Consider the following 24,476-nt stretch of genomic DNA (forward strand, 5'->3'; position numbering starts at 1 on the left):
TATTTAGGGGCCCTACTGGAGAACTCACTCGAAAACGCTGGCTGCACAGAGGCCTGAGGGAGCTGGCGGGAGGACGTCGGGGAGCACGCAGCCCTAGTGCTCGCTGAGTGCACGCAGGCGCGGTCCAAACCTCACGCGCGCGCCAAGAGCCCACGCAGCCGCAGTGAAGGCCTCGTGTGCCGAGGGTGGGGCGTGGACTAGGCGGTCTTAGCCCCCAGGCGCGCTGACGCAATGGCTCGCGGCGGAAGGGTGCGGACGCGCATGCGCAGCCGAGGCTCGGACCACTGGGAGGCGGGGCTACGCATGCGTGTGGAGAGGCCCGGCGGTGGCGGCTGGCGGCGGCAGCTGTGAGGGGGTTCCCGGAAGATGGTGCTGATTAAGGAATTGTGAGTGGGTCGGTGGGGCCGGAGCGAGGCTCCGGGGCGCGGGCTAGGGAGGATCGGTTGGCTCAGCGTGGGGTGTGCTCCCGGGATGCTGCGGGCCCCTTCCCAGAGCCCCGAGGCCCGGTGCGGCTGTGCCGCCGGTAGTCAGCGCCGGGCTTGGCTGTGCGGCCAGGGTTCCCGTGGGAGCCGGCGGTGCTCGGGGACCGATCTCCCAGAAGTTTGTGCCAGAACGCGGGCAGGCCCAGGGCACCTCACGTTAGACCCTCTCCATGCGGTCGATCTCAGGTCCCTCGCCACTAAATGGGGCGACACCGGCCCCACCTGCTTCACCAGGTTACGATGCGGCGTTAAACACATGGTGTGGCAAATGAAGACTTTCCCCGGTGCATCGGACTGTCCCCGTCATTTTGTTGAAAAGTTGTGGCTTTCCCCACTCTTTAGAGCCATGCACATCACAGGAAACCGTGGTGTCAGGGAGTTTCGGCTGTCATACCTCAATCAGTGTCCCTTGTGCAATTAGGGATTTCAAGTGTGACCCATTTTGTTGTTGCTGTTCTTCCCCACCCCTAATTTCATTTCAAATTCTTAAAAGAAAAAAAAAAAGGCCTTGATTTAGCTGTCTAGACACCTTGTCTGTATTGTCACCCGTGTAAAAGCCACTAACAGTTCCTCTACTTAACACTGCCCAGATTCTATTTACCGCTCCTATCTAAATTTTTTTTCTTGCCCATTCCAGCATCACAGGACCCTTGCTGTTCCTCTGTGGTGCCGCATATAGGCTTAACTCAGGGCTGGTCTGTTTCCTTCACTTTTTGCTGCCGCGAGTGCTTTTTCCTCAAATCAGTAACTCACCTTCCAGGTGCTTGCTTACACGTGTGTTCTTGGGGAGTTTGTGTTTGTCCTTCTGCGAGTTCTGTCTACATTGCACACCGTACAGTCTTTGCTCCTTAGTAGATGCTCAGCAAACATTTGGCGGTGTTTTTCTTTAATATGTGTGTCTTTTTATGTGTATGAGTGTTTGCCTGCATGTGTGGGTGTACCACATGGATACAGTACTCTTGGAGGTAAGAAGAGGGCACTGGACCACCTGTGCAGAGGGTAGTTAACCACTGAGCAGATGCTGGAAACTGAATTCAGTTTCTCTGAAAGAGTAGCAAATCCTCTTAGCCGCTGGACCATTTCTCCAGCCCCTCAGCAAATATTTAGATGACAGATTACCATTTGGAAAAAAATTTAAATTATATTTGTGTGTGTGGGTATATATGTATGGAAGTATGCATGCATGTATAGACAGACGCCAGAGTGCTTTTGGAGGTCAAAGGACAACTTGCAGAAGTAAATTCTCTGCTCCCTTTTGGCTCCTGCACCTGGGACTCAGGTCGTGCTTGGAGGCAAGTACTTTTGCCTTCGGGGCCATCTCTGACCCAAAAACTTACTTTTTTTTAGAGACAGGGAACCTGAAGAGGGCTTTTTTTTTTTTTTCCATTCTGCACAAAGCAAATATTTGCATTTAAGGAATATTCATATTAATGAACCTTGACCTTGCATGAAAACTTTCTTCCAAGTAATTTTAACAATGTATTGTGCAAGCGCCACCTAATTTATTATTCTAGTGGCATGTCAAAAGAGGAGACTATGAGATAGGCAAAAATTGACTTGTCTTAAACCACATAGCAAAAGAGATGAAGCACTGATTGAACATGAGGTAGTCAGTGGTTTTTAATTTATTAGTTACTTCCTGGCTTCAGAATGTGAATCAGCTGTTGAGTAACCAACCCTCTGACAGTTAGGTGAGCAGTCCGCAGGAAGAGTAGTCCTGAAGGGGAATTTGCACAGTATGCATTTTGCAAATCTTCTAAGATTTGTTTTTTTTTTTTTTTAAGATTTTTTATTTATTACGTACACAGCGTTCTGCCTGAATGTACACCTGCACGCCAGAAGAAGGCATCAGATCTTATAGATGTTTGTGAGCCACCATGTGGTTACTGGGACTTGAACTCAGGACCTCTGGAAGAGCAGCCAGTGTTCTTAACCTCTGAGCCATCTCTCCAGCCCCCTAAGATTTGTTTTTATTATTTTAAATTATGTGGACTTATGTGTGTCTGTGTACCTGAGTACAGTTGTCCATGGAAGCCAGAGGCATTGCATCCACTTAGAGCTTGCATTAGCGGTGCTTGCGATGTCAGCCATAGCTGTGTCACTCTTGAGAAAATCCTCCTGCATTTTTGTACTTTTATTGCTTCATTTAATGAACTTCTTAATTTTTTTTTTCCTCTTTCACTACAGGGTTTTTCTGTAGTCATGGCTGTCATGGAACTTGCCCTGTAAACATGGCTGGCCTCAAACTCAGAAATCACCCCCCCCCATCTTTGCCTCCTGAGTGATAGGATTAAAGGTCTGCACGTGCTGCCGCCACCACCACCTGGCTTAACTTACTAATTCTTTATCCCAGGGTTAACGGCCCTGACAAGTGGCTTCTACCCTCTGTCTTTCTCACTTCTCTTTCTCCAGTTTATGTCCTGTACTGTAGTAAAATTGAACTCAAAAGATAATCTTTGCTGTGTTCAGTAGCACATACTTGGACAGAATCAAGCTCAGATCCTACTTAACACTGGCTCTACCTTGGGAGAGGGTATGTTATTTGTAAGGTGCAAGGCCATTTCCTTAACAGAATCTGCTGCTTATTCCAAAGCCACCTTTTGTCTCACTAAACTAAATTAGGTTGTGGAGGGACTTTTCTGAAAAGATTCATTCATGAACATCAAAACATGTTGTATTCTGTGAGAAGTATCAAAAAATATGCACAGGGTTAGAGAGAGAGCTCAGTGGTGAGGGCACTGACTGCTCTTAGGAGACCCATGTTGGGTGCCTTGTGACCTCCTGTACTTGTAGTGACAGCGACCCCATGTTCTCTTCTGCCTTTTGTGGGTGCTCACTCCTACACATAACAATGACTCTTAAACATGTACAGCACATACATGGTGAATGAAACTGTACTAAGTTTCATGAGAACGTTTTGAGCAGAGATCCTGCTCAAGACAAACTTGCTCCTGCTTGCTCGCCCTGTGCAAGAAGCAAACCTGCATCTTTGCTCCTGTGGCAGTGAGGTGGGTAGCCTTCCAAGTTCTGCAATGTATGTAATGTATATATTCTTTTCTTTTCAGCCGTGTGGTTTTGCCGTGTTCTGTTCAGGAGGTAAGTGTTTTGTTTCTGTTCATTTTATTCATATGGTTTACTGATATGTTAACCTATGGTGTTTGTAATATGCATTTGCTTTTGTCTTTTTTGGTGCAGTCCTGGGATCTGGGCCAAGGGCCTCAAAAACTTCAGGCAAGCAGTCTGCCAATGAGCTATATTCTCAGCCTTCGTTTTCTTTTTTATTCCAGTTTATTCAGTGACAAAATGAATTGTGGGTTACAGATAGTTATGAATAAACTTCTGTTATATTGCCTCATTTGGAATGGTCTGTAGAAAGTAGTTTAACAAGTATAGAAATTTTTTCAACACTGTCCCAGAAAGATGAGGTTCCAGCCTCAGTTTAAGTACTTCCTAGGTGAAACAGCCCTTCTCTGCCAAGAGAAGAGCTGGCCCCCCTGACTACTGGGCATTTGTCTTTCCACAGTACCTGCTTTTCTGTGGCATGCTTCACCCCACTTGAACAGTGTGAGTTAAGCCTCTGTCTGGCCCGTGGTAATATTTGAGCTTTTCTGCCAACCTCACCACCCCCAAGACCTTATGTTTCACTTTAACATGGAGTTAAACATGTACTGATATGGTATTCCTGATGTGATCTTACCATCAGCTAACAGCAGGATTACAGTCTTTATCATATGGAGAACCTACACCCTGCAGGTACAGCTACCTGTAAGAAAGCCAGCAGGGAGGACAAAGCAGAGAGGCTGTTAAAGCACATGTAGCCAAACTCAACCCCCAGGGCCCTTCTGAACTTGTACATAGTCGTTCCTCAGCTGACAGTGGATCAGAAGCAGGGAATTGGAAGTTAGACAAAGCAAACTGATAACTAAGAAGTGACAGATGACTGAAGAAAGGGAAAAGCAGAACTGAGGAAAAGTGGATCTCTTCAGTGTGGCCTTGAACACAGCTGCATGTGCAGCTGAGCAGGGCTGGGTTTCACCACATCACACACAGCACGGGCCACACCAGGCCTCTATTTGCAGGATTGATTATTTGAACTCACAGGTGGAACTTGACAACTTGACATTTATTTTTGTAGGTTTTTTTTAGGGTGGGGTGGAGTGGGGGAGGGGATAGCAGATTGAAACAGCTTGTTGAAGTCTGGAGTTTTGATCTTTTCAGCTTTTTGTTGTACTCAGATTTAACAAGTATGTCTCCCCTCCCCTCCAACCAGTCTGGGTTTTGATTTTATTCTGTTTTTTGTTTGTTTTGAGACAGGGTTTTTCTGTGTATCCTTGCTGTCCTGGAACTCTCCAACTGCCTCATCCTCCCAAGTGATGGGATTAAAGGCGTGTGCCACCACACCTGACATTGAGATATTTTCAGAAATACCAAAAAGAAAACCTAGTACCTTCTTCAGGTTACCAGTTCATTAATCGTTTCGTCGTGTATTTTTGTTAAACCAAATTTGTCTTCTGCTTTAAAGGCATTTTAATACTGATTTTAAATCTGATGTGTTAAAAAATGGGTTTTAAAGGACTTAAGAATTGTGCTATTAGACTAACCCAAATAATGGGTTGGAAAACCAAGAGAACAGCCTCTCCTGCAGTCCAGAGTCTTAAATAGGTAACTTACTCACTTTAGTTCCAGCTTTTCAGACCCTTACAAATTGAGTAATACAGTGGGGGGTTGGGGGTAGAGACAAAAGAGAGAAAAGAGCCAGCATGATAACCTTGCATCCCATGGGCTTTTCAAATGGGAGTATTTTCTGAGCTTATGATGATCCTTTTATTCTTTCAATTATAATTTTAGCTTTGAATTATGAATTCTTAGAGGTAAATTTTTGTGCCATTTCTTTGGTTATAAAGATAAAAAAAAATGGGTCTTCAGGCAGTCTAGTCAAATTTGAAGAGATTGGCAATAGTCCTGTGTGTTGGGCCCTGGAACAAGTGGGACTATACGAACCTCAGTTTTGCTCCTTGTGGTAACTGTTCGTGGCTACTGACTCATGGGAGCTACCCTACCACTGAGAGCCCTGCCTGCTTCACTGTGAAACAGGAACGACTGAGTACTCATCACCAGTCTTGCATGCTAACACTTACATGCTTGTGTTTCCAGAAAGTTTGTGTTTACTGGAGAATGTTGTTGAACAGTTCTGATCTTAGATATATAATACTGTATCTTCAGCCATGGTAAAAGGTCTTAAGGCTTTTCCTACCATGCCACATTCCTTGCTTTTCATAACTGAGAATGGAGAGCTAGCTGGTTGCTCAGCCTTAAGGTTACACTCCTAAGATATAAGAGAAATAAAAATGCTTCTCAGAGGCTGGGCTGTGGTGGCACATGCCTTTGATCCCAGCACTTGGGAAGCAGAGGCAGGTGGATCTCTGTAAGTTTGGGGACAGCCATGGCTACACAGAGAGAACCTTGTCTTGAAAAACAAAACAAAAAAAACCCAGACAAACAAAAAAGCTTCACAGTATAAATTCATCGTTCAGAAGTTGAACTAAGTGCTGACATTTTCTTGATATATATTATACAAATAAAATGTTAGTGACTGTGAACAATGGAAATCCTGTGGTCATCAGGCATTTGTCCCTTGAGGTCTGTTTTCATGTAGAACATGTGCTGAACAGTTTGGACTTTTCTGTATCGTCTTTATTAAGGTTTTAGCATGGGAAAGTTTTGCAACTTTTATTGACTTAGTAAAACTCTGCTCTTTGGAATTTCAGTATCAGGTTGGACAGCTTTACTCTGTTGCAGAAGCGAGTAAGAATGAAACTGGTGGTGGAGAAGGAATCGAAGTCTTGAAGAATGAACCTTATGAAAAGGATGGAGAGAAGGGACAGTACACACACAAAATTTACCACCTGAAGAGGCAAGTGGGGTTTCCACCTGTGACCTGCATACCTACTAGAGCAGCCTCCTTAGGGGAGGGCCCACTGAGCTATAATACGCCGTGACCATGTGTTGTGCTTTAATTTATTATGGTCCCTCATTTTTATACTAAGTTATAAAAGTTATACATCTTTCTATAACAAAAGTTCAATCAGTAGGGAAGACTATACAATTAAACCTTCATCCTCAGTCTAGAGAGAGATGGTTAGTGGTCAGGGGCACTGGCTGTTCTTGCAGTGGACCCAGGTTCGTTTCCCAGCATCCAGTGGTGGCTCACTTCTACCCGTTACTCTAGTTTTGTGTGATCCAGCACCATGGATACCAGGTACTCTGACCTCCATGCATTCTGGGCATGTTTGTAGTCTATGCACACATACACACATGAAGGCAACACTCATACACATAAAATAAATAGTTCAACCTCACCCCTTGCCATCAATATTCTTAAAAAGAGGAACACTTGAAATACTTTAAGGGTTATCTTCCAGATCCTAGTTCATCCATGTTTTTATTTGATATCTGTAGGAGCTTTTTTTTTTTTTTTTTCTTTTTAAAAGGGTGTTGTAAATAAAAACAAAAAAATGGCTGTTGGGCTATATAAAGTTTATTATCTGCCTTAAAATTATCACAGTATTATTTAACTTGCTATCACAAATAATAAGACACAGATACCTGTTAGGTTTTATAATTGCCTTATTTACCGTGTATTGGACAGATACTTTACCTACACTGGCTCAATATCCTCACCGGCCATCTCCCAGCCCCCATCTAATGCCGTCCACTTTAATCCTCCTCATCTGGTCTAGTTCTGTCCATTATCCATTGCATTCTTCATTTGGGCCTATTCATGCCATTATTGGAGTCCTTATTCTTGGCCCACATGTTTTTTTTTCCTCCACACTAAGCCATCAAGGTGTCCTCCTTCCTCTCTGTTCCCAGTGATTCTCCTGAACCCAAAGCCCAGGAACCTTGGCCATGCCTACCCCATCTGCCCTGCCCAGGTATAGACTATTTAATCAACCATAATGACTTAGGAAAGTTTACACAACAGTGATAGGTTTAACCAGATGTTGAGGGCCAGTAACATGCATCAGACCAACCTCCAACAAAGGGGTGTGTGGGTTTTTGGATAAGTGTGTTTGCTAGTGTTTGTGGATGAAGGTTTCTGAAATAGGACTTATATTGACCTGGAGTTTGCCAGCTACACTAGACTGACTGGCACTAAGATTGTGGGGACAGGGCACTGTGCCCAGCACTTAGATGTGGTTTTGGGATTGAATGAAAGGTTCTCGACACCCTCCCTCTACCCTGTAGCCCCGGTGTGATTCTTTTTAAAGCCAAGTAAAATTCCCTCATGTCGAACAAGCATAGTCTATTTAACTGTTCTACAGGATGAATATCATGCACACATTTTAGTTAAGTGATTGTTTTAGTATGTTCTTGTAGGTATAGAACACTTTCTGAGGAGTCCTAGATATGTACTTTGTAGTCCAAAGAAGGATCTTCTGGAAAGCCATGACCATTTAAATTGTCCTCCAAAGTTCCATATTATTAATTTTCCTTATTTTTCTGTTTTGAATTTTTGCCAGTTTCTTTTTTTTTTTTTTTTTTTTTTCTTCTTTTTTCTTTTGTTTTGTTTTGAGACAGGGTTTCTCTGTGTAGCCTTGGCTGTCCTGGACTTGCTTTGTATACTAGGCTGGTCTGGAACTCACAGCAATGTACCTGTCTCTGCTTCCCCAAGTGCTGGGATCACAGGCATGTGCCGCAGTGCCTGGCTTTTTGCCAGCTTCACAGGCAGAAATACTATGCTTTTATTTGTGATTCTTCATGTGTGTCATTGAATGTGTCTGCTAACTGGTGATGGGAAGGTCTGTCACTGAGGGCTCACACATACACAAAACACACACCTACACACACATGCTTTTTTTCCCTTTTGTTAAGTGTGCTCCTCATATCTTTTCCTTTAGGTGCTTTACAATAGGAAATGCATACCTGAGACTAGAGACAGCTCTGAGTCCACTTTGCGGACTATCTCCCTGTTTACTAAGTTTGGGAGGGCATCTCAGTGCTTCTTGGTTTGTTTGTTTGTTTGTTTTTCTCTTTATATTAAAATAAATTTCACTCTTGTTCCTAAAGTGTAGATGAGCTTAGGTGATTAAGCTTAAACTTTGTCATCATTTTCTTTTGAAGGTCATATTTTCATTTAGGTGCCTGAGTGTGTCACAGCTGTGGAGTTGCCTGTGGAGGCCAGAGAAGGTTGCAGGCTACAGTGATCCACCCTATATGTGTGCTGGTGAAATGCTTTCCATCTCTGAGCCATTTCTGCAGCCTCCCTTTCACTAAAAGTTTTGATTTACCCATTAATTGAGTTCTACAAACAGCTAGAAGTTCCTTACTGAAAGCACTGGACTTTTTCTGAGAATACTAAAATAGACCAAAGGGTTTGTTGTGTGAAATTTTATATTGATCTGTGATATCCTGAATAGATTATTATTCCAAATGTGAAAACATTAGCTGGTTCCATTGCAATGACAAAACTCCATGACCAAAAACAACTTGGTGAGGAAAGGGTTCGTTTGGCTTACAAGTCACAGCCCATCATTGAGTCAGGGACTGAAGTGGAGGCCGAGGAGAGCATCGCTCAACAGCCTGCTCCCCATGGCTTGCTCAGCCTGCTTTTTGACCACCCAGGACCACCTGCCCACAGGCAGTTTGATGGAGGGAGGCCTTTTCTTAAAAGTTCTTCCCAGCTGACTAGCTTGTATCAAGTTGACAAAACCAGCCAGGACACCTCTTGAGATAAATGTGTAATATTCATTGTTTGAAACCTAAAGGTTCAGATATTAGAAAAATGGCATTTATCATGTTTTAAGGCTCTATTACTGGGTCATTAGATATTCATACCATGTTCATGTTTTTAAACCTAATCAGATAAAAAGCCTAGAAAGTCATTAAAATATTAGGAATGTTTATCACTTTCTGCTGAGATATAGGTGATTTCATTTTTATGGGAAAGAAGATTAAATACCATTTTTGAAACATCTGATTTAGGTAACCTTCCAGCCACAAATAATGACGCGTAGTTGAAGAGGGCTATAAAAATGGTCACTGCAAGTGACATTATTGCTTAAGAGCATATATGGGTGTGAGGTTAGAACTTTCAGGCTTGCAGTGCAGGGTCTCTGGAGGCAGCCTTCATGTATCCATGGTCTCCGGGAGCAGCATCTTCATTCCAGAAGGAGCCAGAATTCCTCCAGGGCCTGAAGAACTCTTGAGAACCCAGTGAGCACAGGTTCCTGAGGAGGAGCAGAAGGGGACTAAGGAGATGGTAACAGCTGCCTGACTCTTGTACCCACACTTCCCAGGCCCTTCAGCCATGTCCAAAAATGGTAGCTGGGTACAGGGAGCCATGAAAGGAGAAAGGAAGAGAGGGCGAAGTAATGGAGCTTCATGATGAGAGATGGTCAGAATCCTCTCTACCAATAGAGACCAAATGGACATTGCTGCTGCTGTCTGGGAGGGACAAAGGGCAAGCTCTCAGATTTATTAGTGTCACATTGGCCACTGATTAGCCACCAGATAACTACATTACAGAAGGACACGGAGCACTTAGGCCTTGATTCCCGGAAAGGCCATTAGTGTAGCCTCTTCAGACTCAGGTTCCTTGGGGCATTGTGTTAGCATTCTAGGTGGCACCCACTGTCCCTGCAGCATGTTAAACTCTCCAGCTTAGGAAGATAATTTGTATGCAAAGCATTTAATGCTCTAGTTCAGCTAAGTTGTGTGCCCTGTTCTCTCTTAACATCAGTAGAATTGCAGATTTGGCTAAGACCACCACCTTTTTTACTGAATTTGAAATTCCGTATTTCACTTGACCCAGACTAACCAAAGTCTAGACCCCTTGGCTTATTGATTATAGCCATTTGTATATGAAGAGCACCTAATTGTGTTTTTGGTTTTTTATAATTTTTATTTTATCTGCATTGGTGTCTTATCAGCATGTATGTCTGTGTGAGAGTGTCAGATCTTGGAGTTATGGACAGTATTGAGTTGCTGTGTGGGGCTGGAAGTTGAACCTGGGTCCTCTGGAAGAGCAGTCAGTGCTCTTAACCGCTGAGCCATCTCTCCTGCCCCCCAATTATGGTTTTTAGGTGCATGTTTTTCATAATTAAGTATGCTGGAATTTCCTTAATTTTTTGGACTTTTGTTATTGGAGAAATAACTTAAAATCTTTTGACTTTTTTGTCAGTCTCCCCATGTAGCCCAGGCTCATACTTGTGATCCTTCTTCCCCTGCCTTCTTGAGTATTAGAACTGTAAGCTGCACTGCCATGCCTAGCCTTTCTTCACTGTACAGAATGTCTGTGTTAGGACCCTATCAGAGAGGTGATTTACAGGTCGGCTTTCTATGAGGTTCCACTTTACTGGTTTTGTTTGTGCTTATTCTAAGTCATGGGCACACTCCCCTCACCATTAAGTCTTTGTCCATTTGGGATTGATTTTGCCATTGTCCATTCTGCCCACTTCCCTGCTCTGTTTAATTTTCCACACAGACCCAGGTTGTGGTGTTCTTCTTCTAAAAGCTTTCAGTGGCTTCCACATCACAAAAGAATGGACTTCACCCTCCAGCCTGTAGGCGAGCAGTCCACCTAGTCTGTCTGGCACCCATCCCTCACTGGCCATCCTGTCTTGTCCTACTCTTCCGTCCAGTTACCAGTGTTGGAAACTGTGCCGGGGCTGTTGTCTTCTGTGACAAGAGTTGCCTTCTCCAGGCTGGAGAAACTGCTTGGTGGTTAAGAGCATATATTTGCTCTTGCAGAGGGCCTGCGTTCAGTTCTAGCAGCTCAAAATGCATGTAACTTCTACTCCAGGGAATCTGGTGCTTTTGGCTTCTGAAGGCACCTGCATTCATATGTGTGTGGACAAAAATCTTTTTTATCATTTTTGTTTTTCAGTTGCCCTGGCTGGGACAAATGTGTTTGTAACCATTATTTCATTATGATCAGATCAATGCAGTGGAGTAAAGTTGAGTGCAGTTGACTTTGCTCCCCAGGTTGACGGGACAGGGGCATGCATTCTGAAAAAAGCTTTATGAGCTAAAGCTTCATGTTATGGGAACACGAGTCTTAAAGCAGCCCAGGTCTGGACAGGGCACCTTGAAGGGAGGCCTGCTAAGAACATCAGGAGGAATCACCATCTTGTGAATGCTTGAGGGAGGAGAGCGCAGTAACGTCTCCTGTGTGCACTTTCAAGGCCCAGCTTCATTTCCTGAATCTGTTTACTATCATTCACTTTTCTCAAGCTCCCTAAACTGCTAAAATGATTTTCATTAGTCAGTGTGGCTTCCAAGAGATAGAGGAAAATGACATCTGTGCTTCCAAGTGCCTTGTTAAGAGTGTAGAAAAGTGTCCACTAATGAAGATTTCTCTTCTTAAAAGCTGAATTTAAATTACATTTTGTTTATTCCATGTGCACATTTCCCCAGGTTAAGTCATTACTACACACATGAAGACAGGTTACTAGTGAATGTTCTCATGCTAGGTGTAAAAAACGACAGAGTTTGGAACAACTACCTCAAAGATGGGAGTTTTATTAACTAAGTTTGTAAGAAAGGAGCTTAATTGGTAGAGTGAGTCTTGGAAATCTGATAGGTGGCAGTTGAGGTTAGGCTGGAGAAATATTGGGCCTGGGGTGATGACTCAGTGGGTCATAGTGCTTGCTGAGCAAGAATGAGGGTCTGAGCTCAAAGCCCCAGCACCCACATGAAAGCTAAATGTGACTGTGCACACCTGTAGTCCCGGAAGGGAGGATTACAGGGGCTTGTTGGCACCTAGCATAGCTCTGGGTTTGGTGACTTTCTCAAAGTAGCAAGATGGAGGCATCATAGGACAGGGCACTTAGCATCCTCTGGCCTTGAGTGCACACACCGGAGAGTCAGCAGCTTTTATACTGGTTTACAGATATTAGGCTCTTCCGCTGGTGGGCCACACAGCATAAACTCTTTGTACTGGCTGAACTCTTGGCAGGTGTTTGCCATATTCTGAGATTAAGCAGGAATCCTGTAGCTTGTCCTAATTACATAATGTATGGACTGTTGCTTCTAGTTCTTAGCAGTGAAGAGTCTTGTACTGGCTGTTACTTGACTGTGCGTGTGTGTTGTATATTTAGGTGAACTTGCATATGCACACAGGTTCATGCTCCTGAGTATGCATGGTTGCAGGGACATCAAGGCATCAGCCAGGTGTGTGTGTGTGTGCATTCGTGCCGTGGCACACATGGGGAGGTTGGAGGACAACTCCTGGAACTCTTGTCAGGTTTGGTGACATTTACCTTTACCCATAAGACATCTGCTGGCTTCTGCCCTGTTTTCTGAGGCGTGGACCTGGTTGCTCATTAGGTAATGCTGGCTGACCAGCAAGCCCCAGAGATAGCTCCTCTCTCCTCTGCCTATCTGAAGCTGGAATTACAAGCTCATGCTTGGGTTTTACATGGGTTCTGGGGGTGGAACTTGGGTTCTCATACTTACATGGCAAGAATGTCACTGACTGAGTGATCTCCCTAACCTGTCTTTGACTTTAAGGCCACATTCTTTTCAGTTAGTCTGACTTGATATGTCTGAAATTAGTGTGAGAGTGATCATACAATTTGAAAAGAATTAACACTCAGAATTGGCCATCATTCGTTGTTATCTTTGAAGCACATGAAGGCACATGAAAAATTCTTAACATCTGTCCTAGGATTGTCACTTGCCCTGCTATTGAAAATATTTTTTCCAGTGATTTAATTTGTCTGAATAGTGAAACTCTTAAACTATGGACCCATGTCATGGCCTCTGGGCCTGCCATTTGGGGGCTCCCTCGTCATGGTTCATAGCTTCCTGTTGATGTGGGGCTCTTCACCATGTCCTTTATTTAGTCTCCGGCATTGAGCTAAGCACTGGCTCCTGCCGACTGCGTGCTCAGAAGTCCTTCCTGGCGCCCAGGTTTTCTCACTTTGTCCTGTGTCTTATTGAATAAGTAAGTTTGAAATTTACTATGATGTGGAAAGAATATATAAAGTGCTTGAAGTTGGGGACATGGCGTAGTTTTGGCTTAGATGATTTAGCATCTTAATTACTAGCTATCTGAGATGATAAACCTTACTCTCCTTGTGGTATTTCTGTGTTGTTCCCAGTGTTGGCAGGTTCAAGGTTGAGGTTTGGGAGTTGAATCTAGTCATTGTGACAGTCTATACTGGAGTTGTCCCTTACAGTATCTGTTCATAAACGTGCTGAGCTCACTTGTATTTCTGTGTAAACTGCAAAGACCAATTTTCCTACTTGTCAGTGTTTAGTGCGTTTTGTTTGTGAAAGTAGGTGCAGTTGTCTTTGTCTTTTTTTGATGGGTGGGATTTTTCTGAAGCTTGTGGGTGTCGGTCGTGTATTTAACCTTTCTTTTCTGATCACATTTGAGGTAGCTGGTGACAGCCATTTCTTGAACATACAGAATTTCCTTCTTTATTTTTGGCTTTTCAAGGCAGGATTTCTCTTTGTAGCCATGGTTGTCATGGACTGTAGACAAGGCTGTCCTTGAACTCACAGAATCCTCTTGCCTTTGCCTGTCAGTGCTGGAATTAAAGACTTTTTTGGTTGTTTGTTTTAGTTTTTGTTTTGATGAAAAAGGGTTTTGCTCTAACCCTTGCTGGCCTGGAGCTCATGAAGATCCTCCTTTCTCAACCTCTTAAGTACTGGCATGACATAGCATGAGCCCCCTTAATTTCCTATAGAATCTTTTATGTGGGTATGCTTTGTCTTTTCTACTCATTGGTACAGTTCTTGAGGTCTGCCATGTTTACTGCATTATGGGCTGTTTAGATATAGCCCCGAAATCATGTCTGGCTGCTGATGTGGTGAAGCCTCACTGTGAGTGCCAGTGTTATAGCAGCATGAGGACTTGGTAACTTTGATAACTTCAGTCAACTCCTGGATTTCATTCCAGGGAAGTTGATTCACACTCAGAAGGTGAAGACCAATACCAGATTTGCTAACTGACCCCTACATGAGCAGTGGCATGCACGTACACTCACAGAGGGTGGGGATGAGGCTTAGAGGTGTGGTGCTTACCTACCATGTGGAAAGCCCTGGGCTCCATTCCCAGTCACACAAAAAAATGAACAGTAACCCCTTATGCAGCTAAACTTGATTATTTTTTCACATTAATTTGCCACATGATTACTTTGGGATTGAAATAAACATTGCTGCCTAGGTCATCAGATTTGGAATATGATGACATTTTTTATAAAAACAGAAATGATGGTACAGTAGAAAATGTAGCCAATGTCTTTCTCCCCACAGCAAAGTTCCTGCATTTGTGAGGATGATTGCTCCCGAGGGCTCCTTGGTGTTCCATGAGAAAGCCTGGAACGCTTACCCCTACTGCAGAACAAGTAAGCTGGTCCCCAGCAGCATTGCACTCTGCTGCCCTTAGCATGAGGACAGGGACACTAAGTGCCCTGGGCCTTAAGGGGATTAGACCGAAGCCGCCTTTCTGTTCGTTCTCAGTCACTGCTTGGGTGATGGCCAGGGAGCCACTGGTTTCCTCCGCAGATCTGTGTGTACCCCCTAGGTTCACACCTAGATGACAGCCATATGGAGGTCCTCAGTGCTGGCTTTGGGGTGAACAAGTGAATGCTGAAATCATAAAGGTCATGTGCACTCAGAGGTGCCTTTTGGTGTGCTTTAGCGGCACTCTAGGGGGGTGTTACAGACCTGCTTGCCAAACAAACAGTCTTCATAGATAATGTTAGGTTTTTGTGATATTTTTATTAGCATTATTTTAAATTAAGGTAGATTATTCACATTTTCTTTGTATTCCATAATCTAAATTGAGGCTGTTTTGGTGTCACTTGTGTAGAGACCATTTTGAATACATAAGCTACTAAATGTTATATGTTTGGCATAACTTAGTGCACCTGACTTAAAATACTGGGACAGGTTGTCTTGATTCCATCTAATTGAAGTTTTTCCTGTTTTTCTGCCCGCCTCATCTCTCTGCCTCAGTTGTAACGGTGAGTAGCACACAGTCTTCTTTAAACTTTGTTTCTGCGTAGTGATGATTCCGACTGCTTCTGGTCTTTTGCTTAAGCTCCCATTGCTTCCTGGCCTATTGTGTGTCCTCCCCCTGCCACTCCTACCTCACATGTTCCTGGGCTCACAGCTCTCCCAGGCTTGCCTCACACTGCTTACTGCTTTTATTTTGCTTTTACTATTTACTTGAATGTCAGAATTGCTCACCAAACCTCATGGCTCTTTTCTGCCCCTGTGGGAGTGTTTGAAATATGTGAAAGCATCATTTGCTGTACTCAGCAAGCCTTTAAAAATCAGCTGAGGCTGGAGTATCACCTTGACCTTTAAGAGCCTGAGTTGCTGTTCTGGAGGACTCAGGTTTGGTTCTTAGCACCCACATGGTGGCTCACAACCATCCAGATCAAGTTTCAGGAACTCTTATGCCCTCTTCTGCCTTCCACAGGTACAGACGCATACACATAAAAATAATTTAAATCTAAAATGAAATGGGGACTAATGGGTCTGGATTTGGAAAGAGGTGTAATGCTGGGGAGACTCCCACAGAACTGTGAAGGATGCATCATGTTCTGTGTTCTCTGCAGAATGAATATATGAAAGATGACTTCTTCATCAAAATCGAAACATGGCACAAACCTGACTTGGGAACACTAGAAAATGTAAGTTTCCATGCTGTACTTGAAGGGCTGGGCTATAGCTGCTTTGTGGAATTCTGGTCAGCATGTCCAAGGCCCTGGGCTTGATGGCAGCACCATCCGTAGGGTGCCAGCTCTGCACTTGAATGAAGAAGGTTGTGGAAGTGGGAGTAAGTTGGAACAGTCTACTCTCCACAGCGCAGTGGTGACCCTGGATCCATGAGCACCCAACCTCACAGCTGGATCACAGACTAGCTGCATCTGTCAGTCCCTCCCTCTATTTGATGCTGAGTGGACTCTTCTAAGAGAGCGTGGGTAGACAGTTCACAGATGCTGCTGCCACCCATTCTTCCCTGGTAGATTTATATTGTTTTCCTTCTGCTCACCAGGGCAGTTGTACTTAGCAGAACTGATTGTTCTAATGTTTACTTCCACTTTACTCTTCTGGGCCACAGGTTGATGGAAATGACCAGAGGGCAGGAATGAGAAGGTTGAAAAAATGTTGACAAGCCCTTGACTTACGTTATGATAAGTTGGCACACATTTATACCTGAGCTTCAAGAACACTTGCCAGAGTTTTCTTGCAGTAGCTTTTGCAGTAGCTACAAAGGCTTGCTCAGGAGCTGGGGGAGGCTTGTGGCAAACCCTGGTGCCTTAGCCGTGTGGTCTCCAAAGGGTCTGTAGACCTGGAGCACCAGCATCTAGAAGCCATCAGAAACACTCAGGCCACCAGCAGTCTGCCTTGTGGTGCACACTCACGTTCAGGGCTATGTTTTCATCCAGAGGAGCATGAGTTAGTGAAACAGCTAAAGGGCTAAATTGTAGTCGTAACTGTGCTAAATTGTAGTTCTGTTCCTGTGCTGTTTCAGTATTGATGCCATTCATAGAACTTAAATTTTAATCTGTATACTTGTCCATTGATGATGTGACAATCCGCTTTTCATAGAAATTCTCTAAAATAAAGGATCTAAATAAAGTGCTATGTAATGATTATCTTATTTCCAGCTTTCAGTTTGCTTATTTATTGTTTTAAAACAGCTCACATAGCTGGGTGCAGTGGTGCACACCTATAATTCCAGCACTTGGGGAGGCAGAGTGAGTTCTAGGTTAGCCTGGTCTACAAAGAGAATCCAGGACAGCCAAGGCTACACAGAGAAACTCTGTCTCGGGGGGGGGGGGAGGGGGGAGCCAAAGCCAAAACAAACAAACAAACAAACAAAAAACAGTTCATAAACAGGATTTGAGAAACTATCGAACAAGAAGTATCAAGAAGTTGACACTAAAATGAGCTGTAGAATAGTCAAGTCCTTCTTTGGGATGGGGGTGGGTGGGGTTGAGACAGGGCTTCTCTGTGTAGCCCTGGCTGTCCTGTAATACACTCTGTAGACCAGGCCTTGAACTCTGCTTACTGAGTGCTGGGATTAAAGACGTGAGCCACCCCTCCCACGCCCCAGCTAAATCTTTTTCTTTTTTTGAAGATTCAAAATTGGTTTCTTTGTGGGGGAGGGTACACATGAGTGCAAGGGCCACAGGCAGTCAGAAGCTTTTAAGCCCTCTGCAACTGGAGTTACAAACAGTTGTGAGCCGACCAACATGGGTTCTGGGAGCTGAACTCTGGTCCTCTGCAAGAGCGGTGTGTGCTCCTAACCACTGTCTGCTTGTCCAGTTACCTTTGCTGGCTTAGGGCTTAAGGGTTACAAGCACTGTGTTTACACAGTAGACAGGGAAGGTAAATTTTGTCACATGAATCACCTCTTCGTACGCTGAAAAAAGCCTGGACAGATTGTTCATTTGTACATCCACCCCTCACTGGGGGAGCGGTACAAAGGGTAAAGCCGGTCCAGATCTCAAGACCGTCAGCTGCTGCTTACTGAACTAGTAATTTCATGCCCAGTCCTGAGGGACAAGCTAAGATGACACGGAAATGTAGTGCTTTCCCGACAGAGAACTCACTAATGGTCTGTTTCTCACAGGTTCACGGGTTAGATCCGAACACGTGGAAAACTGTTGAAATTGTCCACATAGACATTGCAGATCGAAGTCAAGTTGAACCATCAGTGAGTACTCCTTGGTGGAGTCTGGATGTGTCCCTGTCACATCTCGGTTATTTTCTGTCTTCTGCGTGGTCTGCATTTCTATACTGAAGTGATCCTGGAGCTCAGGTCTGGTCTGGGCAACAGAGACCGTGGAGGAAGAGAATACTTCTTTTCTGTGCTATAGGTGGGCCCTTTAAGAAGGGGAGAGTGCCTTGCCTATGTTGGACAGTGTTTTCTCTAAAAGTGTTCTGTTTTCTGCCTGACATCATGCTGATCCTTCATACTTCTTAAGTATGAGTGCAAAAGCAAACATCTTGTTAACATAAGTCTTATTAGCTCAGTTAAGGCCAGCCAGTTAGACTGCTTGATGGATGTTCGCTTAACCAACTAAAATGTATATTGATTCTTTGTTTTTTTTAGCTTTAAAAATTGTGTGTGTAATGAAATTGCTACAGCATACACAGAGGTCAGAGGCCAACTCTCTGGGGTTGGTTCTCTCCTTCCACCCTCACATGGGTTGTTACAGGGTCAAACTCAGGTCATTAGGCCAGGGTGGCAAGAACATTTACCCACTGAGCCATTCTTTTTCAGGGGTTAAAGGGGTGTTGAGACCCGATTTCTCTGTGTAGTCTTGGCTGTCCTGGATGCACTTTGTAGACCAAGCTGGCCTCTAACTCACATAAATCTGCCTGCCTCTGCCTCCCAGAGTGCTGAAATTACACGTGTGGGCCATAGCACCCAGCTTCCCACTGAGCCATCTCCGTGGCTGTTTTGATTTTTACTAAATGTAAATACTTGTACCTGATTCTTAATGACTTAATCTCCCTCCTCCCCCAGGAGTGTGAGGTTCTCCCTATTCCGGGTTAAGAACCCTTGTTTTGTTTTGGTTTACAGAAGTTGTTAAACACCAGCTCAGTCCTGTAGTGTGCAGGTTTGGTGTGGATCTGCATGTGGAGCTGTGGGCATTTTATAGATAGGACAGCTGAGGTTCTTCTGCTGGCTTGGGTTGTTTTGCTTACAGACAGGGTATTCAGTGTCCCCTACCATTTCTGTTTTCATGTGTAGTCTGAATTTGAGCAGTGTTGTCAGCTCAACAGAACAGAAATAACTGAAATACAATGTCCGATTTTACTGTTGAAATTTAAAGGTAAGTCTTCTGAAACAAAGGTCTCTGACTCATGGCTAGACTGGATAGGACCCCTTTCTGCTTAGAAGTTTCAGCATTGGCCTGGGGAGATAGTTAGGTGAGTGTGACCCCAGTCACAGGCTATACTAAGGCTGACTTAGTATACTAAGGTCTCTGTACATACACCAATATATAGAAATAAATAAGTAAATGTATGGGCACTGAGTAGTGGGGGAGAGCCTGGATGTTTTCAATTGTATCGTGATTTGAAATTACTTCAATTTCAAGGCTATATCCACCTTTGAAATTTTTTTTTTGGGGGGGGGGGCTGCCATTTTAATCTGTTCAAGTAAAGATCATTTAAATGGTATCTGCTCTTTTAACCATGATTTACTGTATGTAAAAAAAAAAAAAAAGGGTAAAAGCAAGAAAAGTATTTAGGATGAGCGAGGCAGTCAGTCAGCAGGTTGGCGAAGTACCTAGCATTGCTGCTCACAGACAAGGGGGAAGAGCAGTGTCATGAACCACGATTGGGTGCCCTTGGAACAGCAGTGATACATTGGTATTCCAGGTGATATGTTGTCCAAACAGAATAGAATGGTGGCATCAACCAGACCCTAGCCTGTGTAGTTGATACAGGACAGGACATGCTTGACTTTGCTGGGAGGGTCAAGAGTTTTGTTCTTGTCCCCAGATAAAAGTCGGCAGTGTCTGAGTGTGTGGCCAGGGCAGCCTTCTGTCTCCTCCGCTACATTGCAGGTGACAAGGCCCTGCATTTGGTTTTGGACACGGTTGTGTGCCCTTCCAATGCCTGTTTGATCTTATGCAAAGTGAGGCTGACTGCTGTGCTGAATGTGGCACCTTGTCAGGTTAGTACATGCAGGCTTGGCTGTCATTGCTGGCTGCTGTGCCACCAGACACTGAGTGCTCACCTGAGTTTTTCTCGTGTGTGTGTGTGTGTGTGTGTGTGTGTGTGTGTGTGTGTTGTTTTTTATTTATTTTTTATGTGTGTGCTTATGTATGTGTGCTTATGTACCTACGTATGTATGCATGTGTGTGCATGTGGGTGTCTAGGAAGGCCATAAGTGGATGTTGGGTCCTCTGGATCACAGTTACAGGCTGTGAGCTGTTTGGTATAGTAAACTCTGGTCTTCTGCAAGAGAAGTAAGCACTCTTAACTGCTGAGCCATCTCCCCAATCCAATTGTTGTGATTTTGCTTTCCAGGGTTCTTAACTCCTGTTTTCAGATTTATACTTTGATACAAGTAGATGCCAACTTAAAGTATATTGCATCTGCAGTACCATTTTTTATTTTGATTAAAATACACACAAGGTAAAACTTAACATTTAAATCCTAAAAATGTAAGTGCAGTGGCATTTCGTGTATTCACAGTTATACAGTCATCACCGACTAGTTCCATATATTTTTATTATCCCCAAGAGGATACACCGCCAATCGCCAGCCCCTTACTCCCCATTGCTTCTAACCCCAGCTTTTTTCGATCACTGGGATTTGATTTGCTTGTGTATTTCCCAAACACCGCATGGCCTGCTGTGTCTGGGTGCATGTTTTTAAGTTTTGTTTGTATTGTATCAGCTGTCAGTACTAACCTCTTTTTTGAGCTTGACTGTCACATTGAGTGATATGCCACATTTTGCTCAAGGTGTCATCACTGGTCACAGTGGGTTTCTGGTCTGTTTGCTTTCTGATAATGATAGTATCCTGATAATGAAAGTACAAGTGATAGCATGTAGGATGTCAGACCTTCTGAGAACCCACCTTGAGGGACTGGAGAGCTGCTGCTCTTACAGAGGATCTGCCTCAGTTCCCTGCAGCCATGTCAGCTGGCTCACAATGTCTGATTCCAGTTCCAGGGGACTTGATGGACTTTGGGCTTCCTGAGTACCCGGGACACATAAACTGACACAAGTACTCACATATACACAAAAGTAAAGCAGATAACTTTCTAAAAGGATGTATTTGCAATTCTGAAAGGGCAGTGTTATCACTGTAGGCAGCATGTTGGTACACACTTCACATGCTGCCAGCTTAGCTCCGTGGTAGTGCCTCATGGCTTAACAGTCTGGATGAGGCCAGACCAGCACCATGATCTAGGTGGGTAGTGGAAGTCCACAGTGCTGAGGGAGACAAAAGGTCACCTAGCACTCAGGCCGAGAAAGGCAAGGATGGGTAGAATGACAGTGGTCGAAGTGGCCCAGCCCTGTATATTAATGCCTGTTTCATGTCCTCAGCACTCTCATTCACAGTCTTGCTTGTGTGTCTGTCTTTTCCGCATAGAAATTGGACCTCAGGGATGAGTTCTGCTTGTTCCTTAAACTTAAACCTGTGATGATAACATGGTCAGGAAGAGCAGGAAAGAAAGGTAAAGGTTCAGTCTCCCTCTGAGTTATGATGAACCTGTGCAAATGAGTTTCTGCTGGAATAGACATTTATGTATTCTTGGTTTGATCACAGCTGACTTTGTCAGGGCATGGAAACATTCTCACACTTGACCTATGGCAGTATTCATTGTTAGAACTGAGCCATCAGGATCACCACTGTGCGTGTGCTTTGACCTAGCAAAACTTCACTTCTAGTAATTGGCTGTCTGGTGTTGTGACGGGTTTTGAAACCTCAGATTGGAAACTGCAGTTTAAGTCAGGAGGTGGTTAGAATCATGGAGGCACATGTGGTAGAGTGCTACCTTCACTGCATGGAAGGAAGTGCTCTGTCCCAGTAGGGAGCCTTTCTTATATGGGTGGAGAGGTGAGGAGGAGGAGGATAGGGAGGGGCCAGTCTGATAAGCTTCCCTTGTGATAGCTAGGGTCTAAAAAGGGAGAACAGGGTTGTGGTGCGTGGGCATCTCTAATGTGCTGCTGGTGCCTCTCTGAAGCACAGGACAAGGCAAGAGTGTGGTGGACATGAACTGGAGATGCCACTGTATAAGGCTTCTATTACAGTCTTACACATGACCAGTCAGTGACCAGATAATGTGACCTCAGTAACTGTTCATCTTCCTTGCAAGACCCAAGTTCCCCGAGGAACCATGTGCAGAATAGGACTTACTGGACAAACAGGACTGTCCTTAGAGTGCACATCATGCCAGCTGCCAGTTCTTAGTGCCGAAAACTTGATCTTTGGGGATGCAGTGATGTTAGGGTCGAAAGCCAGTAAGACAGATGTGAGATGGGATGGGGTCTTGTAGCCAGTGAGCTGAGTCACTACTGTCCTGCAGCCTAGAACCAGGCTTCACTCTCTACTTTGTAGAGAGGCAAGTTTGAGTCTGGGTCTGTACTAGGACTCTTGAATGGCATTGCTGCCTGCCTTCATGTTCTATAGTAAAATATCCTTCATGGTTCCACCTCTGTGTCTGGGTCATATTCTCACAGATTTTTATCACCCTAGACCCTGTTAGGTCTGGTTACCTGTGTGGAGTCTTGGTCTGAATAGTCATAGTAGTTGACTTTTTGTACCTCAAATAAGTGTATTGTACTCAAGAGTCCCCCTGAAGGCAGTGGGACACTCCCAAGTTCAGATTCCTGGAGAAGTTGTTGTGTGCCCCCATCACCACCACCTTAGTTTAGTGAGTGTTGTGTTTTATTTATGTTACCTGTCTGGGCTTTTACTCTATGTTGAGTGAGCAAGCTTGCTTCTTTCTTGTTTACTTTCCTTCTCTCGGAAATTATTTTTAATTTTGTATATAGTTCCTGAGCACACGCAGATAATGTAGTACCCTTGATGACCAAAGGGCATCATCAAGTGTCTTCTGTAACTCCCCACCTTATTCATTTGAGGCTGGATTTCTCTTTGAACCCAGAGCTTGGTTGTTTTGTTTTGGTCTCTGCAAGCCTCAGAGACTCTCCTTTCTCCACCCCTAAGTGCTGGGATTACAGGTACATTTGAGACCATATACAGCTTTCTGCATGGGTGTTAGGAACTAAACTCCTAAACCAGGTCTTCCTGGTTGTGCTGCAAGCACTTTATATAGAGCCACCTCTATATAACATATATAACAAGCTCATAGCAATGACAACACTTTAAATGGTTGAGTTTGTTTTCTTCCTGCTGTTCACTTTAAAAGAAATGAAACAGTTACACTAGTGATTTTGGGAAAATAGATAGCGAAGACCTCTCAGAATCAGGACTAACATAAAATACTTGAGTGGAAGAAATAAGAATTTGAAACGGAAGCTTGAATCTTTTCACTCCACCTGGTGGGAGTTCTCTGTCACTGCAGGTGGGTTTGATTTAAGTATTTCAGTCAGAATGACTTGTGCTTGCTTTTGGGCTCAGCCTCTGCTAGGCTGATAGGTGGCATGTAGTTCACTCTTGTTCACTTGCTGTGTTTGCTCATTCTTAGGAACTGTATTTCACCATGTATTGGAGGAACTATTATTTGACCCGTGGTGCCTGAATGCTTTGACATGTTTGTATAATTGAAGTGACGTTGTCAGAATAACTCTAGAAGCAAAGAGTTGTTGTAAAAATCTGTCAGTGTGACTTAGGTTCACAGCACAGTTGCTATAGGAACCATGGGCATGTAAGTAAATGTGTGGGTTATTAGGGGCGTTTTGTTGATGCCTTTTGGAAAATTTTTGTAAGACTTGGTTTGGTTACATTATTGCTTAAAGAAACCAGTGGGCAATCTGATATTTCTGTATAAATATCTCCATTCAGTTTCTCTGGCTCATTAGATTGTATCCACCTTGCAAAACTGGCTTCCTATTTAAGAGAAAGGCATTGAAGTGGTGTGCCAGTGAGGGCTTGTATCCTTCAAGGAGAAAGTCCTTCTCTTTGGAGTTGAGCAGTCACAGAGCACACTGTCAGCAGAACACCTCTTCCTCCTCACATGCCCCATCCAGCTGTCTGTGCTCCTGCTCATGTTCTGTGCCTTTCATTTCCTCAGTATATTGGGCACCCCTTGGTCAGGGCAGCATGGTACTCATTTGTGTTTCATTAGCTCAGTAAGACATGCCCTCTTTCTAGTGACAGTCTGCTGCATTTTTTTTTCTTTTGCTGTTTTTGTTGTTGTTGCTGGTATTTTTAAAGGAAGAAATAGAAGGCTGAGGGACCAAAGTTGCTTGAATCCATGAGTTTGAGACCAGCATGGGCAACATAGGGAGACCCTATCTCAGAAAAACAGGATAAAAAGAAGAGAGCCCAGGTGTTATTGTGCAGGCAACAATGGGCACAGTGCTGCTG

General features: G+C 44.1%; 1 protein-coding gene across 1 annotated transcript in view; it reads left to right on the plus strand.

Moving 5' to 3' along the window:
• Positions 1 to 301: 301 nt before the first annotated feature.
• The window catches only part of Pitpnb (phosphatidylinositol transfer protein beta), a 53,529-nt gene continuing 29,354 nt past the window's right edge, over positions 302 to 24,476 (plus strand). Inside the window, exons 1-7 of the mRNA XM_055605772.1 lie at positions 302 to 386; positions 3,548 to 3,578; positions 6,251 to 6,396; positions 14,748 to 14,839; positions 15,453 to 15,460; positions 16,061 to 16,135; positions 18,085 to 18,168. Of these exons, the coding sequence (XP_055461747.1) occupies positions 367 to 386; positions 3,548 to 3,578; positions 6,251 to 6,396; positions 14,748 to 14,839; positions 15,453 to 15,460; positions 16,061 to 16,135; positions 18,085 to 18,168 (456 nt within the window). The 5' untranslated portion in view covers positions 302 to 366. The remainder of the gene's footprint in view (positions 387 to 3,547; positions 3,579 to 6,250; positions 6,397 to 14,747; positions 14,840 to 15,452; positions 15,461 to 16,060; positions 16,136 to 18,084; positions 18,169 to 24,476) is intronic.

This window comes from Psammomys obesus, unplaced genomic scaffold (genome assembly GCF_907164565.1).
Source record: "Psammomys obesus unplaced genomic scaffold, mPsaObe1.curated_primary_1811, whole genome shotgun sequence".
Classification (NCBI taxonomy): Eukaryota; Metazoa; Chordata; class Mammalia; order Rodentia; family Muridae; genus Psammomys; species Psammomys obesus.